The sequence below is a fragment of the Trachypithecus francoisi genome, unplaced genomic scaffold, assembly GCF_009764315.1.
Source record: "Trachypithecus francoisi isolate TF-2019V2 unplaced genomic scaffold, Tfra_2.0 Lachesis_group8, whole genome shotgun sequence".
Lineage (NCBI taxonomy): Eukaryota > Metazoa > Chordata > Mammalia > Primates > Cercopithecidae > Trachypithecus > Trachypithecus francoisi.
Window position 1 is genome coordinate 54,692,421 of NW_022681473.1, and position 16,519 is coordinate 54,708,939.

The following is a 16,519-nucleotide window of genomic DNA, read 5'->3' on the forward strand; positions in this document are numbered from 1 at the left end:
ATCTTCTGTCCTATACACAAATACTTAGTCAATTCTAGCTGCCCTTGCCATATTGTGAAAGAGAAATAATGTGTTATAGTTTAATATACATTGCTTCAGAGATTGTTGTATTCAGCTTCGTATTAAAATGATTTCACCTTCCTAAGCATACAGTGACGAAGCAGGAAGGGTGCTGGCTAAGCAAAGGATAAGAAGATCAAATACCCTGAGGCTAGTTTACAGGAAAATACTTGAGAGCTGATTACACTGCTCCATGTGATTTCAGAGAATGCTGAGCCTTGTTCTTGGAGGTCATTTTGTAATGAGCACTCAACAAGGGCCTAGAAACCTGTAGACTTAAACATATGGGTGGAGAGTGATATTTAAAATTAGTCTTGAAGAGAAAACAAAAGCCCAAGAGCAGTTCTGCAAGTAGAAATAGCTATGTAATTGTAGTCTTTTGTTCTTTCATTCCTTTAACAATTAATCCCCAAGGGCCAGGCACATACTATGGACTCAGGGAGCTCACAGTCTAGCGGGGAAAGACAGATGGGAAGCAGCCTATTCTAATACAACACGATGGGTGGGATCGTAAGGAAGTGTAGGTTGCTAAGGGAATGACGCAGCAGCAAATGAGCACCTAACCCAATTTTGGTGTAAGGTTGGGGGAAGTGGGGAAGTAGGGGGAAGAGGGAGTTTAGGAAATGATTCTCCTTAGCTGGGCAGTGGCTCACGCCTGTAATCCCAGCACTTTGGGAGGCCAAGGCGAGTGAATCACTTGAGCTCAAGAGTTTGAGACTAGCCTGGGCAATGTAATGAAACCCCATCTCTATAGAAAATATAAAAATTAGCCAGGCATGGTGGCATGCACCTGTAGTCCCAGCTACTCGAGAGGCTGAGGTGGGAGGATGACTTGACCCCAGGAGGCAGAAGTTTCAGCGAACTGAGATTGCACCACTGCGCTGCAGCCTGGAGCCTGAGCAACAGAACAAGACCCTGTCTCAAAAAAAAAAAAAAAAAAATTCCCTCTAGGAACTTACTTTTAAAGTAAAATCTAAAGGGTACATAATTAACTAGGTGACCAGGAGGTTAACAACATTTCAGGCTTTGTCCATGTGACAAGGTATGGAGTATTCAAGGAATGATGATAATGATAAGGATGACAATGATAACCAACGACAATGATAACCGATGACAATGGTAATTACTGTTGACTATTTACTGCACTGTTGACAATGGCAACTACTGCTAACTATTTACTGCACCCTGTTTTATGCCAAGTGCTTTACTTATTGCTTTGTATTAAGAATCTCAGTTAATCCTCACAGTAATCCCATGAGGTAGGTATACTATTAATATCTCTGTTTTATAGATGAGGAAACTGAAGCTCAGATAAATCGTCACTTGCCTGAGGTTACAAAGCTGGTAGATAGCAGAGCACATGCCCTTACCCTTTTAATAGACTGCCTAACTGGAAGGATAAAACGAAGTTCAGTGTGACCATAGAGAAGAGGATGAATTTAAGAGCCATTTTTGAAAGAGCCTGGTGACCGACTGGGCATGGAGTGGAGAGCAGAGTTGGGGTGAGAGACAGGGTATGCGTGGAACCGTTCACAGAGGGATCAGCAAAACCAGGATGTAGATGATGCACAGGGTTAGTGTCAAAAAGGGGTTATTATGTTAATGTAGCACAGAGCAATTTTAACTGTCTAAAACTAGCCATGTTTCTATACTCTTGAAGCACCCAGGGTAAATTCCTTAAAGATTTCATAGGACGCTAAATTTGTACAGTCAGCAACTCCCCTTTGCTGGTGGTATTTTGGAGTGAATTCCCCCCCCACTGCCACCACCCCAATAAACTTGTGGAGGACCCCAGGTATCTAGGACTGAGTAACGGGGAGTAAGGAAGCTTGGGTTCCCTGTGCTGGGCTTGTCAGAGGGAACCATGGCAGTGGGGGTGACTTGGAAACATTGCTGAGCCCAAGAAGATATGCCCATCACAAAGGATAGTAGTCACTTTCAAATATTGTTTTCCACATGGGAAAAGTTGAATCTAATAAATATACCTGCCTGCCCAAAAACATATTTTGACTAACTAGTTCTTCACATTACTGAGAGCTGAGCACAATGACAAACATTTTTGACCTGGTGCATGTGTGAGAACAATGAGCCTCATTTCCATGAATCATCTCAAAGAAAGCACATAGGATTTCAGGCAGGGGACAGATGCCAAGATCCATGAGCCTTTGGGCCAGAAATCCGTAGGGTAGGCACAGGCTGTGCTCAGCTCCAGTTTACAGCCATGATTACAGATTTCTTTAGCCCAACCCAAACACTGGGTTCTCAGGAAATAACCATTTACAGAGAGGACTTGTGCCTTTAAAAACATTCCTAGGTAGGGACTGGATAAGTCATAGTGAAACCGATGCAACTTGACAGGCACTTAAAGGTACCCACTGTGTGCCAGGCACTATTCTGATCCAAACACAGTCCTCCTTCCTATGATTACAGTCATATGCAGGTATCTGAAACATCAGTGCCCTCCCTGTGAGTCATGATGTCACATGATGTGGTTGCAGAATAAAGGGAGAGAGAGGGCCAGGTGCGGTGGCTCACACCTGTAACACCAGCACTTTGGGAGGCCAAGGCAGGTGGATCACTTGAGGCCAGGAGTTCGAGACCAGCCTGGCCAACATGGTGAAACCCCATTTCTATTAAAAATACAAATATTAGCCAGGCGTGATGGTGCACTCCTGTAATCTCAACTACTTGGGAGGCTGAGGCAGGAGAATCGCTTGAACCTGGGAGATGGAGGTTGCAGTGAGCCAAGATCATGCCACCACACTCCAGCATGAGTGACAGAGCAAGACCCTGTCTCAAGAAAAAAAAAAAAAAGGAGAGATCAACTTTAACCAGAGGGTGTTGGGGGAGGGGAGAACACCCGCAAAGGTTTCACAGAGAAGGCATTTGAGCTTAGTCTTAAAGATGCTTAGGAAGAAACTTCCAGATAGTTAGATAAGATATTTAAAAAACTACAAGCTCAAGTCAGAGGTCAGGAGAGGACAGCAAACATTTTACATATTGTGTTTTCCCCACTTCCCACCCTACCCACAACCCCTCCACTCCCCCCTACCCCCCCACACACACATTAAACAAAGGCCCTCCCAACCACTTACACTCTAGACAAGCAGCCTTGAAAAGAGGGACAGCATAGAAGCCACAGTCCAGTCTGAGGGCAGGAAGGGCTTCACTCACCAGAGTGAAAGGAAGAGACTTCTATTGAAAGAAAGGCAGGGGTTCATGGGGGCTGGAAAGTCCATCTTGACACAAAGGTAGAAGACCAAGATGAGAGTCCCAGCACCAATAACGTGAATTTAGGCAAGTCACTTAATCAACCTGGGCTCGGGTTTCTTATCTGTGAAATGGGATAATACCCCACCTAGGTGACAGATAGTGCAGTCAGAAGAATGGGTGCATATCAGACTGCACAGGGTAAAATTTGAGTTCTACCACACACTGGTTGTATGATCTTGGGCTGGTCCCAAGATCATATGACAGATATGAAATCACTTGAAATGCGATCCTCATGCCTCAGCCTAATTTTTCTGAGCCTTGGTTTCCTCATCTGTCAAACGGAAAACAATAATACCTTCTTGGGTCATTTGTGAGCCATAAGTGAGATGTTAGACCACAGTCTGATACATATAAGTTAATTTTTAGCTCTTCTCATCATTGGAAAGATCAAGTGAGAGGATGTATATGAGAGCCTTATAGGGGAGCTGAAATGGACAGAAGATCTGCATGTAAAAGGGTCAAGGAAATGGGCTTCCTGGCCCTGCTAAGGAAAAGTTTTCTTCTCTAGAGATCAATGACCCAAGGACAATGAGAGCTTTGTTTACGGTCACTCTTCTGCAAAATTCTAAGGTGCATAGTGTGTGATGACACACAATACATGTGCACCTGAGAAATTTCCTGAAGCCATTTTATGAAAATGTAATGTTAATTTTACCATACCTTAAATTGGTTCACATTTAGGGTTCCTCTGACTCTGACGTGTCTCAGTAATATATAACAAATTCTTCCTTGATGATATAAATAACTGCCTGGATTTTTTATGAGTCATATTTGGAGGTAGCTCAGATTGCTCCCAAAATGAACCAATACATTTACTATATAACAATAATAATATCAGATATAATAATTTGTTGAGTACCATATTCCAGAAAGTTTATTTACATTTCTTCATTAATTCTTACACCCCCACCATCAGGTATGTATTACTATCCCCATTTTACAGTTGAGGAATCTGAAGTTCAGGAAGGTTAAATAATTTGCATGTCTTGGAGCTGGGATTTGAATCCAAGTTTGCCTCAGGCAAGTTTTTTTCCTCTATACTACACTGTCCTCCTTCATGCATGCTTAACCTTAAGGAACCTCTAAGGCTGACAGCTGTGTATAAATCAAAAGTCTGATACCAGTATCTCATTTCATATATATATATATATATATATATAATGAAAGAATTACTTTCCCTGCCCTTGGCCGTAGCTATGTTTTTCTCCTCTTGCTGTAGTGATTTGGATAAATAGGAAACTGCACATTAGGCCAAGGTCACATGGAAGGGAGTGGATAATGTAATTTGCAAAAGGAGAAATGTTATGAATAGCTGGTATTTTTAGGGCGTTATCTTTCTTGTTCACAATGGGTTGTGGTTTCCAGCCTGACTAAATGTAAATTTTAAAAGATCTGAGGAAAACTAAGAGATGGGAAGCTGATGCCAAGAATGAGGAGAAGATACAAGGCTCACTCATAAACCCTGTCTGAGAGGTCAGGGAGGGTGGCAGCTGTGATCTTTCAGAGTCCTGGCTAGAAAGCTCTGCTCACAGTGTTGCCTTGTTGGAGGACTCCTCCGTGACGACACTGCTCCCATTGAGAATCAGGACACGAAGGTGGGCTGCAGGATTTCTAGGGAAAGCATAGCCGTCTGGATACTTCCTTTAAACTTGTGATCTCATATCCGCAATGATCTCCCAGCACCACCCAGACATCCTACCATGATGTTCTAGCATGTCTGTTTTTCTTCTTTCTCATATAACTCTTTTACATCTCTCCTCTCTCCACAGACCTTCCTAGACCCCTCTACCTCTCACTCTCAGCAGATGACCTTGCTCTCTACTTTATGGAGAATACCTAAGCTACATTCCCACAGGAGCCCTCTCACTTTCCTTCACCAGATCTCCAGCCCAACAACTTCATCATCATCTTCCCTTTGTTAGAAACAAGGAGAGACTCTCTACTTTTCCAAAGTCTGTCACTATTTCGTTTTGCGAAGACTGAGTTCCTTTGGGCATCCCTTTCTCTCATCCTCTCTACTGGATCATTTCTTCCTACCTTCAAATGTGCATCCTCCCTTGACCTACTTCAGCTGCACACTCCTTCCAACACACACCTCTACACTCCTTCCTACTCGAATTGCTGTGTCTGTGACTTCCCCTTTCCCACCTCCCCTTCTTTACTTTACATTCCATCCTGCGCTTGGCTCCCACCATTATATAGAGGCTCCTCTTGACCTCTGTATTATCAAATCTAATAGTCACCTTGTCTGTGTGCTTCAAACGCAGAAGTGTGTGGCACTGTTAACTCTTCCCGCCTTGATGTGCTCTTATCTCCTGGCTCCCAAGACTCCACCCGCTCCTGGGTTTCCTCCTACCTCTCAGGCTGCTAGTGCTCAGCCTCCTCTGAAGATGCCTTCTTTTCCACCTGAGCCAAGTGTGGCAAAGCCTCATGGCTTGGTCCTGGGTCCTCTTCTGGTCTTTCCTCAATTATCTCCCTAAGCAATCTTGTCCATCCCCATGGCTTTAAGTAACATTTATGTTCTGATGATACCAAATGAATACCTCCAGCCTAAAACTCTTCCCTGACTCACTTTGATGAATTCAACTGTATACTTGACATCTCCCTTTGGATACCTCACAGGCATTGCAAATATCTCTTGTCCAAAAGTTAACTCCTGCCACTCTGCCTCTTTTTAAGTTCTCAAACAACTCAGCACCTTTTGTGTCTCAGAGTCCTTAAATAACCTGCATTATCTTCCTGGAATGATCTCTCCTCTGCTTTTTTACTGAGTTTTGCTTTGGCATCCAGGCTGGAGTGCAATGGTGCGATCTCGGCTCACTGCAGCCTCTGCCTCCTAGGTTCAAGTGATTCTCCTGCCTCAGCCTCCCGAGTAGCTGGGATTAAAGGTGTGTGTCACCACACCTGGCTAATTTTTGAATTTTTTGTAGAGATGGGGTTTCACTACGTTGGCCAGGCTGGTCTCGAACTCTTGACCTCAGGTGATCCACCTGCCTCGGCCTCCCAAAGTGCTGGGATTACAGGCATGAGCCACCGCTCCCAGCCCTCTTGTCTGCTATTAATACATCTGACTTCTCATCCTTCAGGCCTGTACTTCAACTTCAGCACCTCAAAGAGGCCTTTTCTAACTATTCACTCTAAACACATTCTCTCCTTGTTATTTTCTGTCATTGTACAGAATTTCTTTCATAAAAGTCATAATTTGTAGTTAATCACATATTTTTTCTTTCCTTTTTTAGGGTTTTTCCTTCTGCTAAGTTCCATGTTGGTAAAAACCATTTCTTTATTTTCTAATGTGCCCCCAGCACATTACAATGTGCCTGTGGCTTAGTCATGCTCAGTGGATATTTGAAAAAATGAGTGAGGGTCTTTTGGTGAAAGACAACAGGAATGGAATGACTTTAACCTGCTGGTCTGCCCCCATTTTCCTCATCTCAGTGCTGTAGAGCACCCATTACAGCACCTCCTGGAATAAGAATAAACGCCAGTTTGGGAGCATGAGGAGAAGGAGAGCTGGTGAGGTATTTAATGGGCTGAGGACTATTCATGGACTAGGACCTTTATAAAATCTTGTCTCAGAGTAGAAGGATTGAGAAAAAATCTGAAAGCTACCGAAAAAGCCTGAGTTTCCTCACTCCTCATCAGGAATCGGGCCAAAAACATGGTTTTGTTTTTAGGCCTCCACCTTTTTCTGAAATGATGCCCTGTACTTCCCTCTTCTCACTAGTGGAAAGACAAACGGGGACCCAGATTGTGAAGCCTGTGCTCCTGCACTGACCCTGAGCTGCCTAGAGGAGCTTAGTCAGGAGACCAAGGCCAGGATGGAGGAAGAAGCCTACAGCAAGGGGTGAGTCAGACCTCAGCCACCCCGAGGGCACCTGGCAGGTCTCAGAGGATGCCTTCCCACAGGTCCTTCCCATTTCTTAGAGGCTTTAGGGAAGTAACCAGTGGCCACAGGACCTCCTTGCCACAGGAAGGAACTACATTGGAAAGAGCAAAACTGTTCCACAGGAAGGACAGGAGGAAGCAGGGTCAGAGGGTGTGGTTAGACAATAACGAGACTGCCCTCTTTTTAGGCAGAGAGCCACCAGAATGCCACCGCTCAGAATAGTCTGGAAATCAGGGGCCCTGGGTGGGTTCCTCTTGGTGGTGCCTGAGGCTTCCTGACACGTGCTCAGAGCAGTCATGTTGCAGCCAGCAGTGTCCTGGAGCAGCTGCAGCTCTGCTTCCTAGAACTGCTTTGGTTACTCCTTCCTCCTATAAATGGAGTCTCTTCAACTTCCAACTGCTTCCTCCTCCATTTGAGCTTCAATAGCACCCATGGCCAGTTGTCAGCACTGGAGAGACCAAGTCCTGAGCAGGGCCCAAGTCTCAAGGTAGAGAATCACCTCCAACCATGTATGGTGCCCTAAGCGTCTCCCGTCTCCATAGCTCATGAGGAAGACGTAGCTTCCCACTGACACAGAACCCATGGACTTCAGTGGTAGGTTTGCCCAGCCAAACTGCTAGGGTTAGACACTCAGCGTAGGACAAGTGAACAGAGTATGTTTGGGGTAATATTGATCCTGGGGGAGAAAAACCACAAGGGTTTCTCTTGGAAAGCCTGCCTTTTTCACCCACCACTGTCCTCTATCCTTGGAATGCATAGGCATAAACTCCTTCATTGGTTTTGTAAACATTTACTGAGTACCTCTCTAGGTTAAGCCATGCACCTGGCACTTCCAAAAAACATTCCAACACCCTCCCTGTTTTACAGATGAGAGGCTGAAGCTCCATGGTCACGTGGAGAACAAATACAATCTCAGCCCTACAGAATGTTTTGTGGGTTAAGAACCCAGTCAGGAGACCCTGTGCCACATTTTTTTTCCCCCGGTCAGTTTTATCACACTTTCACGTAAACAGGAAGGATGACTGAGGAGTGAGGGGAAATGGTACTGGCATGAGCTGCCTTGGGATTCTGTGGAACTTCCCAGCTTTTTCCTGTTTTGTGGAACCACAGGAAGCGCATAATTATTGGAGGTGCTGCTCAAGTCCCCTCCCCTAGGAACTCAGGAGAGGATGCACTGTACCTGGCCTTTCCAGACTCAACTGTTCCTTTTTGCCCCCCAGATTCCAAGAAGGTCTAAAGAAGACCAAAGAACTTCAAGACCTGAAGGAGGAGGAGGAAGAACAGAAGAGTGAGAGTCCTGAGGAAGCTGAAGAGGTAGAAGAAACTGAGGAAGAGGAAAAGGGCCCAAGAAGCAGGTGGGAAGCCTGTGTTTGGAGTCCTTGCCATTGCTGAAATGGGTTACAATTCGTCTAATTTGAAATTGCCAGTCCAGGGCAGCAGTGAATCTCGGGCCCCAGTGAGTCGCCAAAGAAACCAAGAGGGCATGCATGTTGGGAAGGAAGTAGAGGAAATCCCAAAGAGCCAAGATAGCTAGCAATGAGAAGTTTGCAAGAGCTTGAGAGGTCAGGGGTAGTCATGGGAAGGGAGAAGGGCCCTAAGTGGAATTCATCCCAGCCCAGCCATGGTTAGCCCATTTCCCAGATGAAATTATGGGTAGCCACCCCATGAAAAGGCCCAAGACCAAGAGAGTTGACTTGAAGGCCTGGAGTGTGTTTCTTACAAGAACAGGGACAGGGAGGACACATGGAATAGAGGGCAAACTCAGCTCAGTGGCAAAGGTGAGTCTCCAGCAGGTGCCTACCATGCTGACCAATCAAGCTTGGTCACCCAGATGGTGTTTTCACTTTAGTTTGGAAACACTTGGGGTTTTCTTTTAAAATACTTTCTATTTCAAAGGTACGTTCCCCTAAGTTGGGGGAGGATATAACATGTAGATAAAGAGAATATAGACCTGTATCTTGTCCCACTTGTGGTTCCTGCCTGGCCTTTAGGATGCAGAATCATAGAAATGACCTCATTTAGTTCCAGGGCACTCCATGCAATAAAGTATTATGGGAATGAGGTCTCACCCCACCTGGCCTGAATTATCCCGCAGAAGTACATGCTTAGGGATAGGATAGACTAGCACCCATAGAAGAGGTACACTCTACCCCATAGATATAATAACCATGCCAACATTCTGGATTTTCAGGACAGCCCAATTTCATTTATTCAGCTGTGTTGTCTCTATTAGTGTATTTAAACCACAAGTCTTGAATTTTGATTTTTTAAAATGTAGTAATAGCCACCTTGGAAAAACTTCACCAAAATCTTTGCTTTTAGACCCCTGGGCTATCTTGGGGTCCAGGGCAGCTCCAGACAAAATATTTAATCAGCTGCTGAAATATTATCTAATCCAGGTATGTATCTGTGCCTCATTGCTGGAAAACTCTGGAAACCACATGCATGCAACAAATAGGTAATGAAGTGAAGATTAGAAGCAAAAGGGATAGGCACACAGGAGCTACCAACAGAGCCCAGTTGGTGCAGGATTCAGCTAAAGTGAGAGGTCTCCACCCATGCAGGTCAACCCCATTATTCAAGGGAAGAGCCACTAGGAGAACTGGAGAAATGCTTCTCCACTGAAAACAAATCACACACTGCCTCCCCCGTGAAAGAACCTCCAAGTTTAACAATTAAAGTGCAATCCCTACTCCAAGCAACCAGATCCTCTTCTCCTTAGGCTTCACCTCCCTCCTGAGGGTTCTCTGCTCATATTTCTCAGGCCACCACATTGCCCTCCTCCCCTTTAATGCGGTCAACCAAAGCCCTGGACAAAAAGCCCTTCCTCTGGCACCCGTGAATATAGCAGAAACAAACCGGAACCTCTAACACTTCCAAACACTGAGAAACAACAAAAGAGAAATAAACAGAGAGAGAGAGAGAAAGTACATGGAATATAAACAGTCTGGTTTGCAAAGCAAGGGGATCAATGTCTTATCTAGCTAGTTCAATCTCAGGCAATTGTTGGCTCACTCCCATTTCATGAAACCCCCGGGGAAGTAAGGCTTAGGTTGGTTCCTTTCTGTCCAGCTCCTGGTCATCAGTGTGTGGCAATGGTGCCTGTAACATTTATCATGCACCTGCTCTCAAACATGATTTCTCCACTGAAATGTTGGTACCTCACTCACAAGCAAGGTTTGAGGTTACTAAAAGTTCCATGTCCTACTTAGTGCATTTTTAAAACACTGGGTTCAGCCCAGCTGCTGATCACTTAAGAGATTCAACATCACACATTAAAGTCTTTTTGTCTGAGTCACATATCTGTTATATATAACAATTTATATTACAAATATTGCTCTCCTGAGGATCAGTTTAAATAAACTTTGGGTGAACCCCAATATCTTAACCATGTTAAAACAGAGAGCACAGCCTTCTGACATTGAACAAGTGAAACTCATAAGGGGACAAAATAAAACTTTTGTCTTTTCTCCCAACAGCTGTTCAAACCAGCTCTGTGGGGTTAAGAGGACATTTTGGTTCCTTTACTTTTCCAGTAACTCTCAGGAAACAGAAGTTTACTTATAACAGCCAAAAATTGACTTCTAAAGAAATTCTATTTCTAATCTATTTCTAACCTCTTTTATAGGCCAGGCATGGGGTGATCAGCTAAGGTCACACAGCCAGATCTTAGTCTCTTCCTTTGGAGCCACAGTTAAGAGTGGGGTGAGAGTAGGGAGAGGCCACTCCGGCAGCTTGTTTTGGAGGATGGAAATACAGCCCCAAAGTCTCCATTTTAGCATCCAACTCTGTCTAAATAGAATCTAGAGAATCTACACATGGCTGAGAGAAAAAAAGCTTCCACTACTAAACCCTCCCTTCCCAACAGTTGTGAAAATAGTTAATGATTTTCAAATCAGCAAATGTGCTCACTTTCGTGCTTCCCTTAATTGTGACTGAAATGATCTGATGGGGTTCCCGCATGGAAGAGAAACCTGTCAATGTTCCCTGTGGCCTTAGCATCCAAGGCAGGCACTCTGAGCATCTGGTCCCTTTCTAAGGATGGCATTTATTGGGTCTTTCAATCCATTGCAAGTTGTGCATTTTCTGCTAGCTCTAAATTTGAGCTCTCTGCTTCTCAGCCAATGGCTTGGTCATTGCAGTGTGCGTGTGAGCCTCAGGATCTTCAGAAAGCACTTCCGTCACTTTCCCCACCTCCTTGGTTTAGGAATCCTCAGTATTCTCATTTTTCATATTATTTTTTTAAATTGAATTAGAGGTTAAAAACAGCAGGAAATCCTAGCTTGATGAAGGGGCTCAGGGCTTCTTCAGAGAGCTCTAGAATGGACTTGTCAAAGCAGGCCATCTGCCTGTTGTCTTTTCACCACACCACAGAGAGAGAGAGAGGACAAAATGAAAGACAGCTGGGAAGGAATCAAGAGGGGAAAGGGGCAAAAATGGAGAGGAAGAGACAGATGAAAGGGAAGGAGAAAGAAGTGTGGAGAGAGTGAAGGAAGAAAAGGAGGAAGAGGGAGAAATTAGAGAATAAATATTAATGAGGTCGAGATAACATAATGAACAAACCACCCAGACATTGCAAGAGGCTTCTATTCTTCTGCCTGCTCTTGAATGTTTTGAAGGGAACTCTTGAGGTTGATCTAGTCCCTTGTCATTTATTACTAGATATCAAGCTTCTTAGAGTTTAGCACAGTCCTTCCACTCTGGACACAGTTAGATGTGGAACTGAGAACAATGAATTGTGCATCTGAGGCAAGGGACAGATTAGAGCTTGGAACTGACCATTAATGCAACTAGGTGCTAAAAAGATGCATGGCCAGCCAAACCTGTACTCCCAGGCTTGGGAGAATGCAGATATCAGGAATCGCCCCATGAATAGATGAGGGCATGTATGCATGGATGATCAAACAAGTAGGTAGAATGATCTAGACAAGTAGCTCTCAACATCAAGGCTGTGGACTGGTGGAATCAAAATCACCCGGGAAAATGTAGCCAGTGATCCCTAGACCATAACTTTGGATATCCTCATTCAGTATGCTTGGGGTATTTTGAACAAGTACTGCCATCCTAATCTAGGCACAGCTGAGTTTGAGAACTATTGCTCAAGACAGCATAGAAGCTATCCGCAGAGAGAACTATGGGTCTGCGTATCATATGTGTGTCCCGTATACTAAAGCCTCTGCCTGTTTTTTTCATTGACAGCAAATTTGAAGAATTGGTCCATTTCTTACAAGTCATGTATCCCAAACTGTGTCAGCACTGGCAAGTGATCTGGATGATGGCTGCAGTGATGCTGGTCTTGACTGTTATACTGGGGCTCTACAATTCCTATAACTCTTGTGCAGAGCAGGCTGATGGGCCCCTCGGAAGATCCACTTGCTCGGCAGCCCAGAGGGACTCCTGGTGGAGCTCAGGACTCCAGCACGAGCAGCCTACAGAGCAGTAGGAAACCTTACACCTAGCCAGTGCCCTGCTTTGAGACACTCAGACTACCACCCTTTCTCCAAGTATAACGTCAGGCCCAGGTGTGGATACACTGCCGCCCATCCCATCCCATCCCATCCCATCAGGTCATGAGGAAGGGTTCTTTTAACATTTGGCACTTCTGTGGGAGCTATTCATACACAGTGACTTGATATTCTTTGAGGATCAACAAAACTGCCCTGGGAAAGCATCCAGTGGATAAAGAAGTCACCTTCACCAAGGAGCTCTATTGGAAGGGAAGGTCTCCTGCCCCTAGCTCAGGTGGCTGGGGAGAACTAAAACACCTTCACTGGTGGTTGAGGGTAGGGAGCGGGGCATAGGGGGGAAGGAGGTAGCAGGCAGTAAAAAACTTACTCTCTTTTTTCCTCTCTGTAATTGGTTATCAGGAAGAATTTGCTTAATGATTAATACCCTAAGGATCAGACCTGGAATTTGGAGTTGCAAAGTGACTGTCTTCCCATTTCCCATCTCATTTTCAATAACTTCAGCCTCCCATTCTCTCCTTTGGAATGAGAGTTTCTTTTTACAGAAGTAGGAAAGGCTCTCAGAAAAAAAAGCATATAGGCTGAATTTAGCTCAGTGCTTGAAATGGGAAGATATGAATTATTATATATATGCATCTGTCCACACACACTGTTGTGTACACACATACAACATGCATGTGCACAGAGCCAAAAACCCTTCAAAAGTGTGCTCTGGGTGTGTACCTCTGGATAAATAAGATGCATGCCAAGCCAACCCACAGATTTTCACTAGTGTGGGGCAGTTACCAGGCACCTGTTCAATGAGCTGTCCACATGAATTGAAGATGTTTTAAAAACACTGAAAACTCATGGCTTCAATGGCAGACTCACTAGTCTCCATTTCAAACGCTGACTCTGAGCTGCTGTACAGCACAATCTATTCCCTATTCTCTCTTTGAAAACAGTTAACCCACTTCACAGGTGAATGAGGAGAGAAGATGTGCTTTCTGCTTCAGTCTCTTACTCTGTGTGTGACTACATGCAAGGGTAAACTTGCACCTCAGTGCTTCAGTTCAAACAGGATTTCCAACCCAAGTATAACTGGCGATGTTTCAGAGCATCCCGTTGTTTAGCACAAAATGGAAGGAGCACATCCCCTCTCCGACTTCTCTCCCCACTTTTACAGTCACTGCCTTCATCAGTTTTGTAGGGGTGTTGATTTCCATGTGGGTTTTATTGTCATTGTTTTGCGTTTTTGTTTTGTTATTGATATTGTTTGCTTTCATTGCTAAAACTCATATATGACTTACTATGAACCAAGCACTGTTCTCAGTATTATATAGGCATGAATTCATTTAAGTCCTAAAGAAAAAGAAAAAAAATATGAAGTGGATACTACCCTTCCCATTTTCAAATAAGGAAACTGAAGCACAAAAAGAACAAGTAACTTGACAAGGACACCGAACTAGTAAATCATGGGACTGGAGCTCAACCCCAGGGTAGGCTGGCTCCAGAGCTGTGCTCTCCTTGACTCTTCTGTTGGTCTCCTAGCTGGAAGCCTCACATTCCAGTCTCACTCCCCAAAGTGGCCCATCAGCTACTCCATCTCTGGCTCCCAAACTAAACAGTTTCTCTCATAGCACTGGACCTCCACTCACTAGTTTTTCTCTAGCTGTTCTTCTCTTTTCTTCAGGTTACTCTTCTCGACCAAGTGCAAAAATTATCCCCTCCATACCAACTTTGAGGACCTTCCTTCCATACTCCTTACCAGCCACAATGTAATAGGACACACCCTCCTCCGTGTTTTCTGGCACTTTTTAAACATTATTATTATTGACCTTTACCTATAGTATATCACAGCCTATTTATTTATGTTTCCCCTAGCATTTTTCCTCAAAGAAAAGAACCATGTCTCACTCATCTCTCAGGTGAGTGCCTAGCATGGTGGCTGACGCTTGGGAGCGTTGTTCAAATGTTGGTCGGTAAATGTTGTTCAAAAGAACAAACAAACATTCAAGGTGATGGAGAGCAGCCTGGGGACAGCTGACATGCTGCATGCTTCCCAGTACCAGCACCATCACCACCATCACAATGCAAAAAGCAACATCTTTCTTAACCTCAGCTTATTCTGTTTCTCAGTCTACTCTGTGAGAGAGCAGGAATGAGACCAGACTAGCAACATCATTTCCAAGCTCAAGGACTGGGCTCAATGCAGTCACTCCTTCAGAGAGACCCCCACCCCAAGCATGCCCCACTTTAAAGCAGGATGTTTACCAAAGGGGGCATTCTTTTTTTTTTTTTTTTTTTTTGAGGCGGAGTCTCGCTCTGTGGCCCGGACTGGAGTGCAGTGGCCAGATCTCAGCTCACTGCAAGCTCCGCCTCCCGGGTTTACGCCATTCTCCTGCCTCAGCCTCCCAAGTAGCTGGGACTACAGGCGCCCGCCACCTCGCCCGGCTAGCTTTTTTGTATTTTTTTAGTAGAGACGGGGTTTCACCGTGTTAGCCAGGATGGTCTCGATCTCCTGACCTCGTGATCCACCCGTCTCGGCCTCCCCCAAAGGGGGCATTCTTTACAGTAGCTAGAAAATGACTGAGGCCCAAGCCAGGGTTGATCAAGGATGTGCCATTAAGGTAAAGAGTTACAGAGCAGGGCAGAGGGACTTTGGGGGCACAAGTGGATGATTTTCCCGGCCTCTTCCAGGGGATCTGGATACAACTGAAGGAGCTTTAGCTACATGAGGCCCTCAGAGCCAAAGACAGGATGCAAATGGAGTTTCAGAGAGTGGCCATGGAAGCAAGACTCTGGGTGGGGAATGTTCAATCTCTGCCTCTCTTAAAGAAGGGCCAGGATCTACTGGCCCCATTGTTCACTTGGTCACAATTTTCCCACCTTTGTTTCTGGATGAGTAAAGGCCAAGAAGGCAGATGTGGAGGGCTCCTGCACCTCCAGCTGCCCCACAGAAAGGCCTGCAAGAGTACTTCCAGGCACAGGCCCTCTCCCACCCTATTCCATTTGTAAGAAGGGAGGTCAACGAAAAGGACATCTCCAAAAGGGAGCATAAGAGTAGCCATATGTACAACGGCATGACTGAAAAAGTGCTCGTGGGTCCATCTTTTCTGGAAAGCAAAGACCAGCCTGAAGCAGTGGGAGCTGCTGCCCAAGCACTAGTGAACTGGAGAGAAACAGGCCCTGGATTTTCAATGAGGATATGGATCTGAAAGAAAAGTCCCCCAAATGCCTCTGAAGTCTGACATCTCTGCTTAGCCCTAGGAGTCTGGTTTCCTGCCTTCAGTTGCAGAGTGATGTGTTTGTGTCATTGTTGATGTCACCTCCTAAAAAGACCTTCACTTTCTGGCTGCCACAAAGCCATATGTGTTGCTCCCCATATACAGCCTGACAGAGTAAATGGAGAGGGAGTGCTGGATTTGTGTATCACTGGCTGTCAGTTCCTCATGTTGTTAGGCCTCACACAGGTGTGCTAGCATTGAACTGTAGAGTGTCACATACCTGAGTTTGAAAATAAAAGCACATTTCCAAACCTCTGGCAGCAGCCAAATGCCTCCTCATTTTATGGAGCTGAGTTACAGTCTTACCCCAACCAAGAATTAGATGCCTTTGGATATATTACTGCATCCCAGAACCAAGTCAGAGGTCCCCAACCCTTGCTCATTGTACTATGGGCTACCTCACAGGGACTGGATCAGTTCCTACTCCTCTTCCCTTCCCCATTCCTGATCCTAGTCTCCTGTATCTTCCTGGTCTATGATTTTTTTAATTAACACATTTTGCTGTGATTGAGTCTGCTGAGTTTTTAACCAACCTGATTTCCACAGCTGAACTGTTTTTTGGTCTT

General features: G+C 45.0%; 1 protein-coding gene across 14 annotated transcripts in view; it reads left to right on the forward strand.

The window, feature by feature from the left end:
• IRAG1 (inositol 1,4,5-triphosphate receptor associated 1) overlaps positions 1-14,039 on the forward strand; it is a 124,285-nt gene extending 110,246 nt beyond the window's left edge. For 8 of the 14 annotated variants that reach the window (XM_033206530.1, XM_033206533.1, XM_033206534.1 and 5 more), the window contains 3 exons: positions 7,061-7,180; positions 8,443-8,577; positions 12,422-12,665. In XM_033206530.1, coding sequence (XP_033062421.1) covers positions 7,061-7,180; positions 8,443-8,577; positions 12,422-12,665 — 499 coding nt within the window. Of the gene's footprint in view, positions 1-7,060; positions 7,181-8,442; positions 8,578-12,421 lie in introns of all 14 variants that reach the window. The other 6 variants (XM_033206541.1, XM_033206542.1, XM_033206529.1 and 3 more) reach the window with 4 other exon arrangements.
• The last annotated feature ends 2,480 nt before the right edge of the window (positions 14,040-16,519 follow it).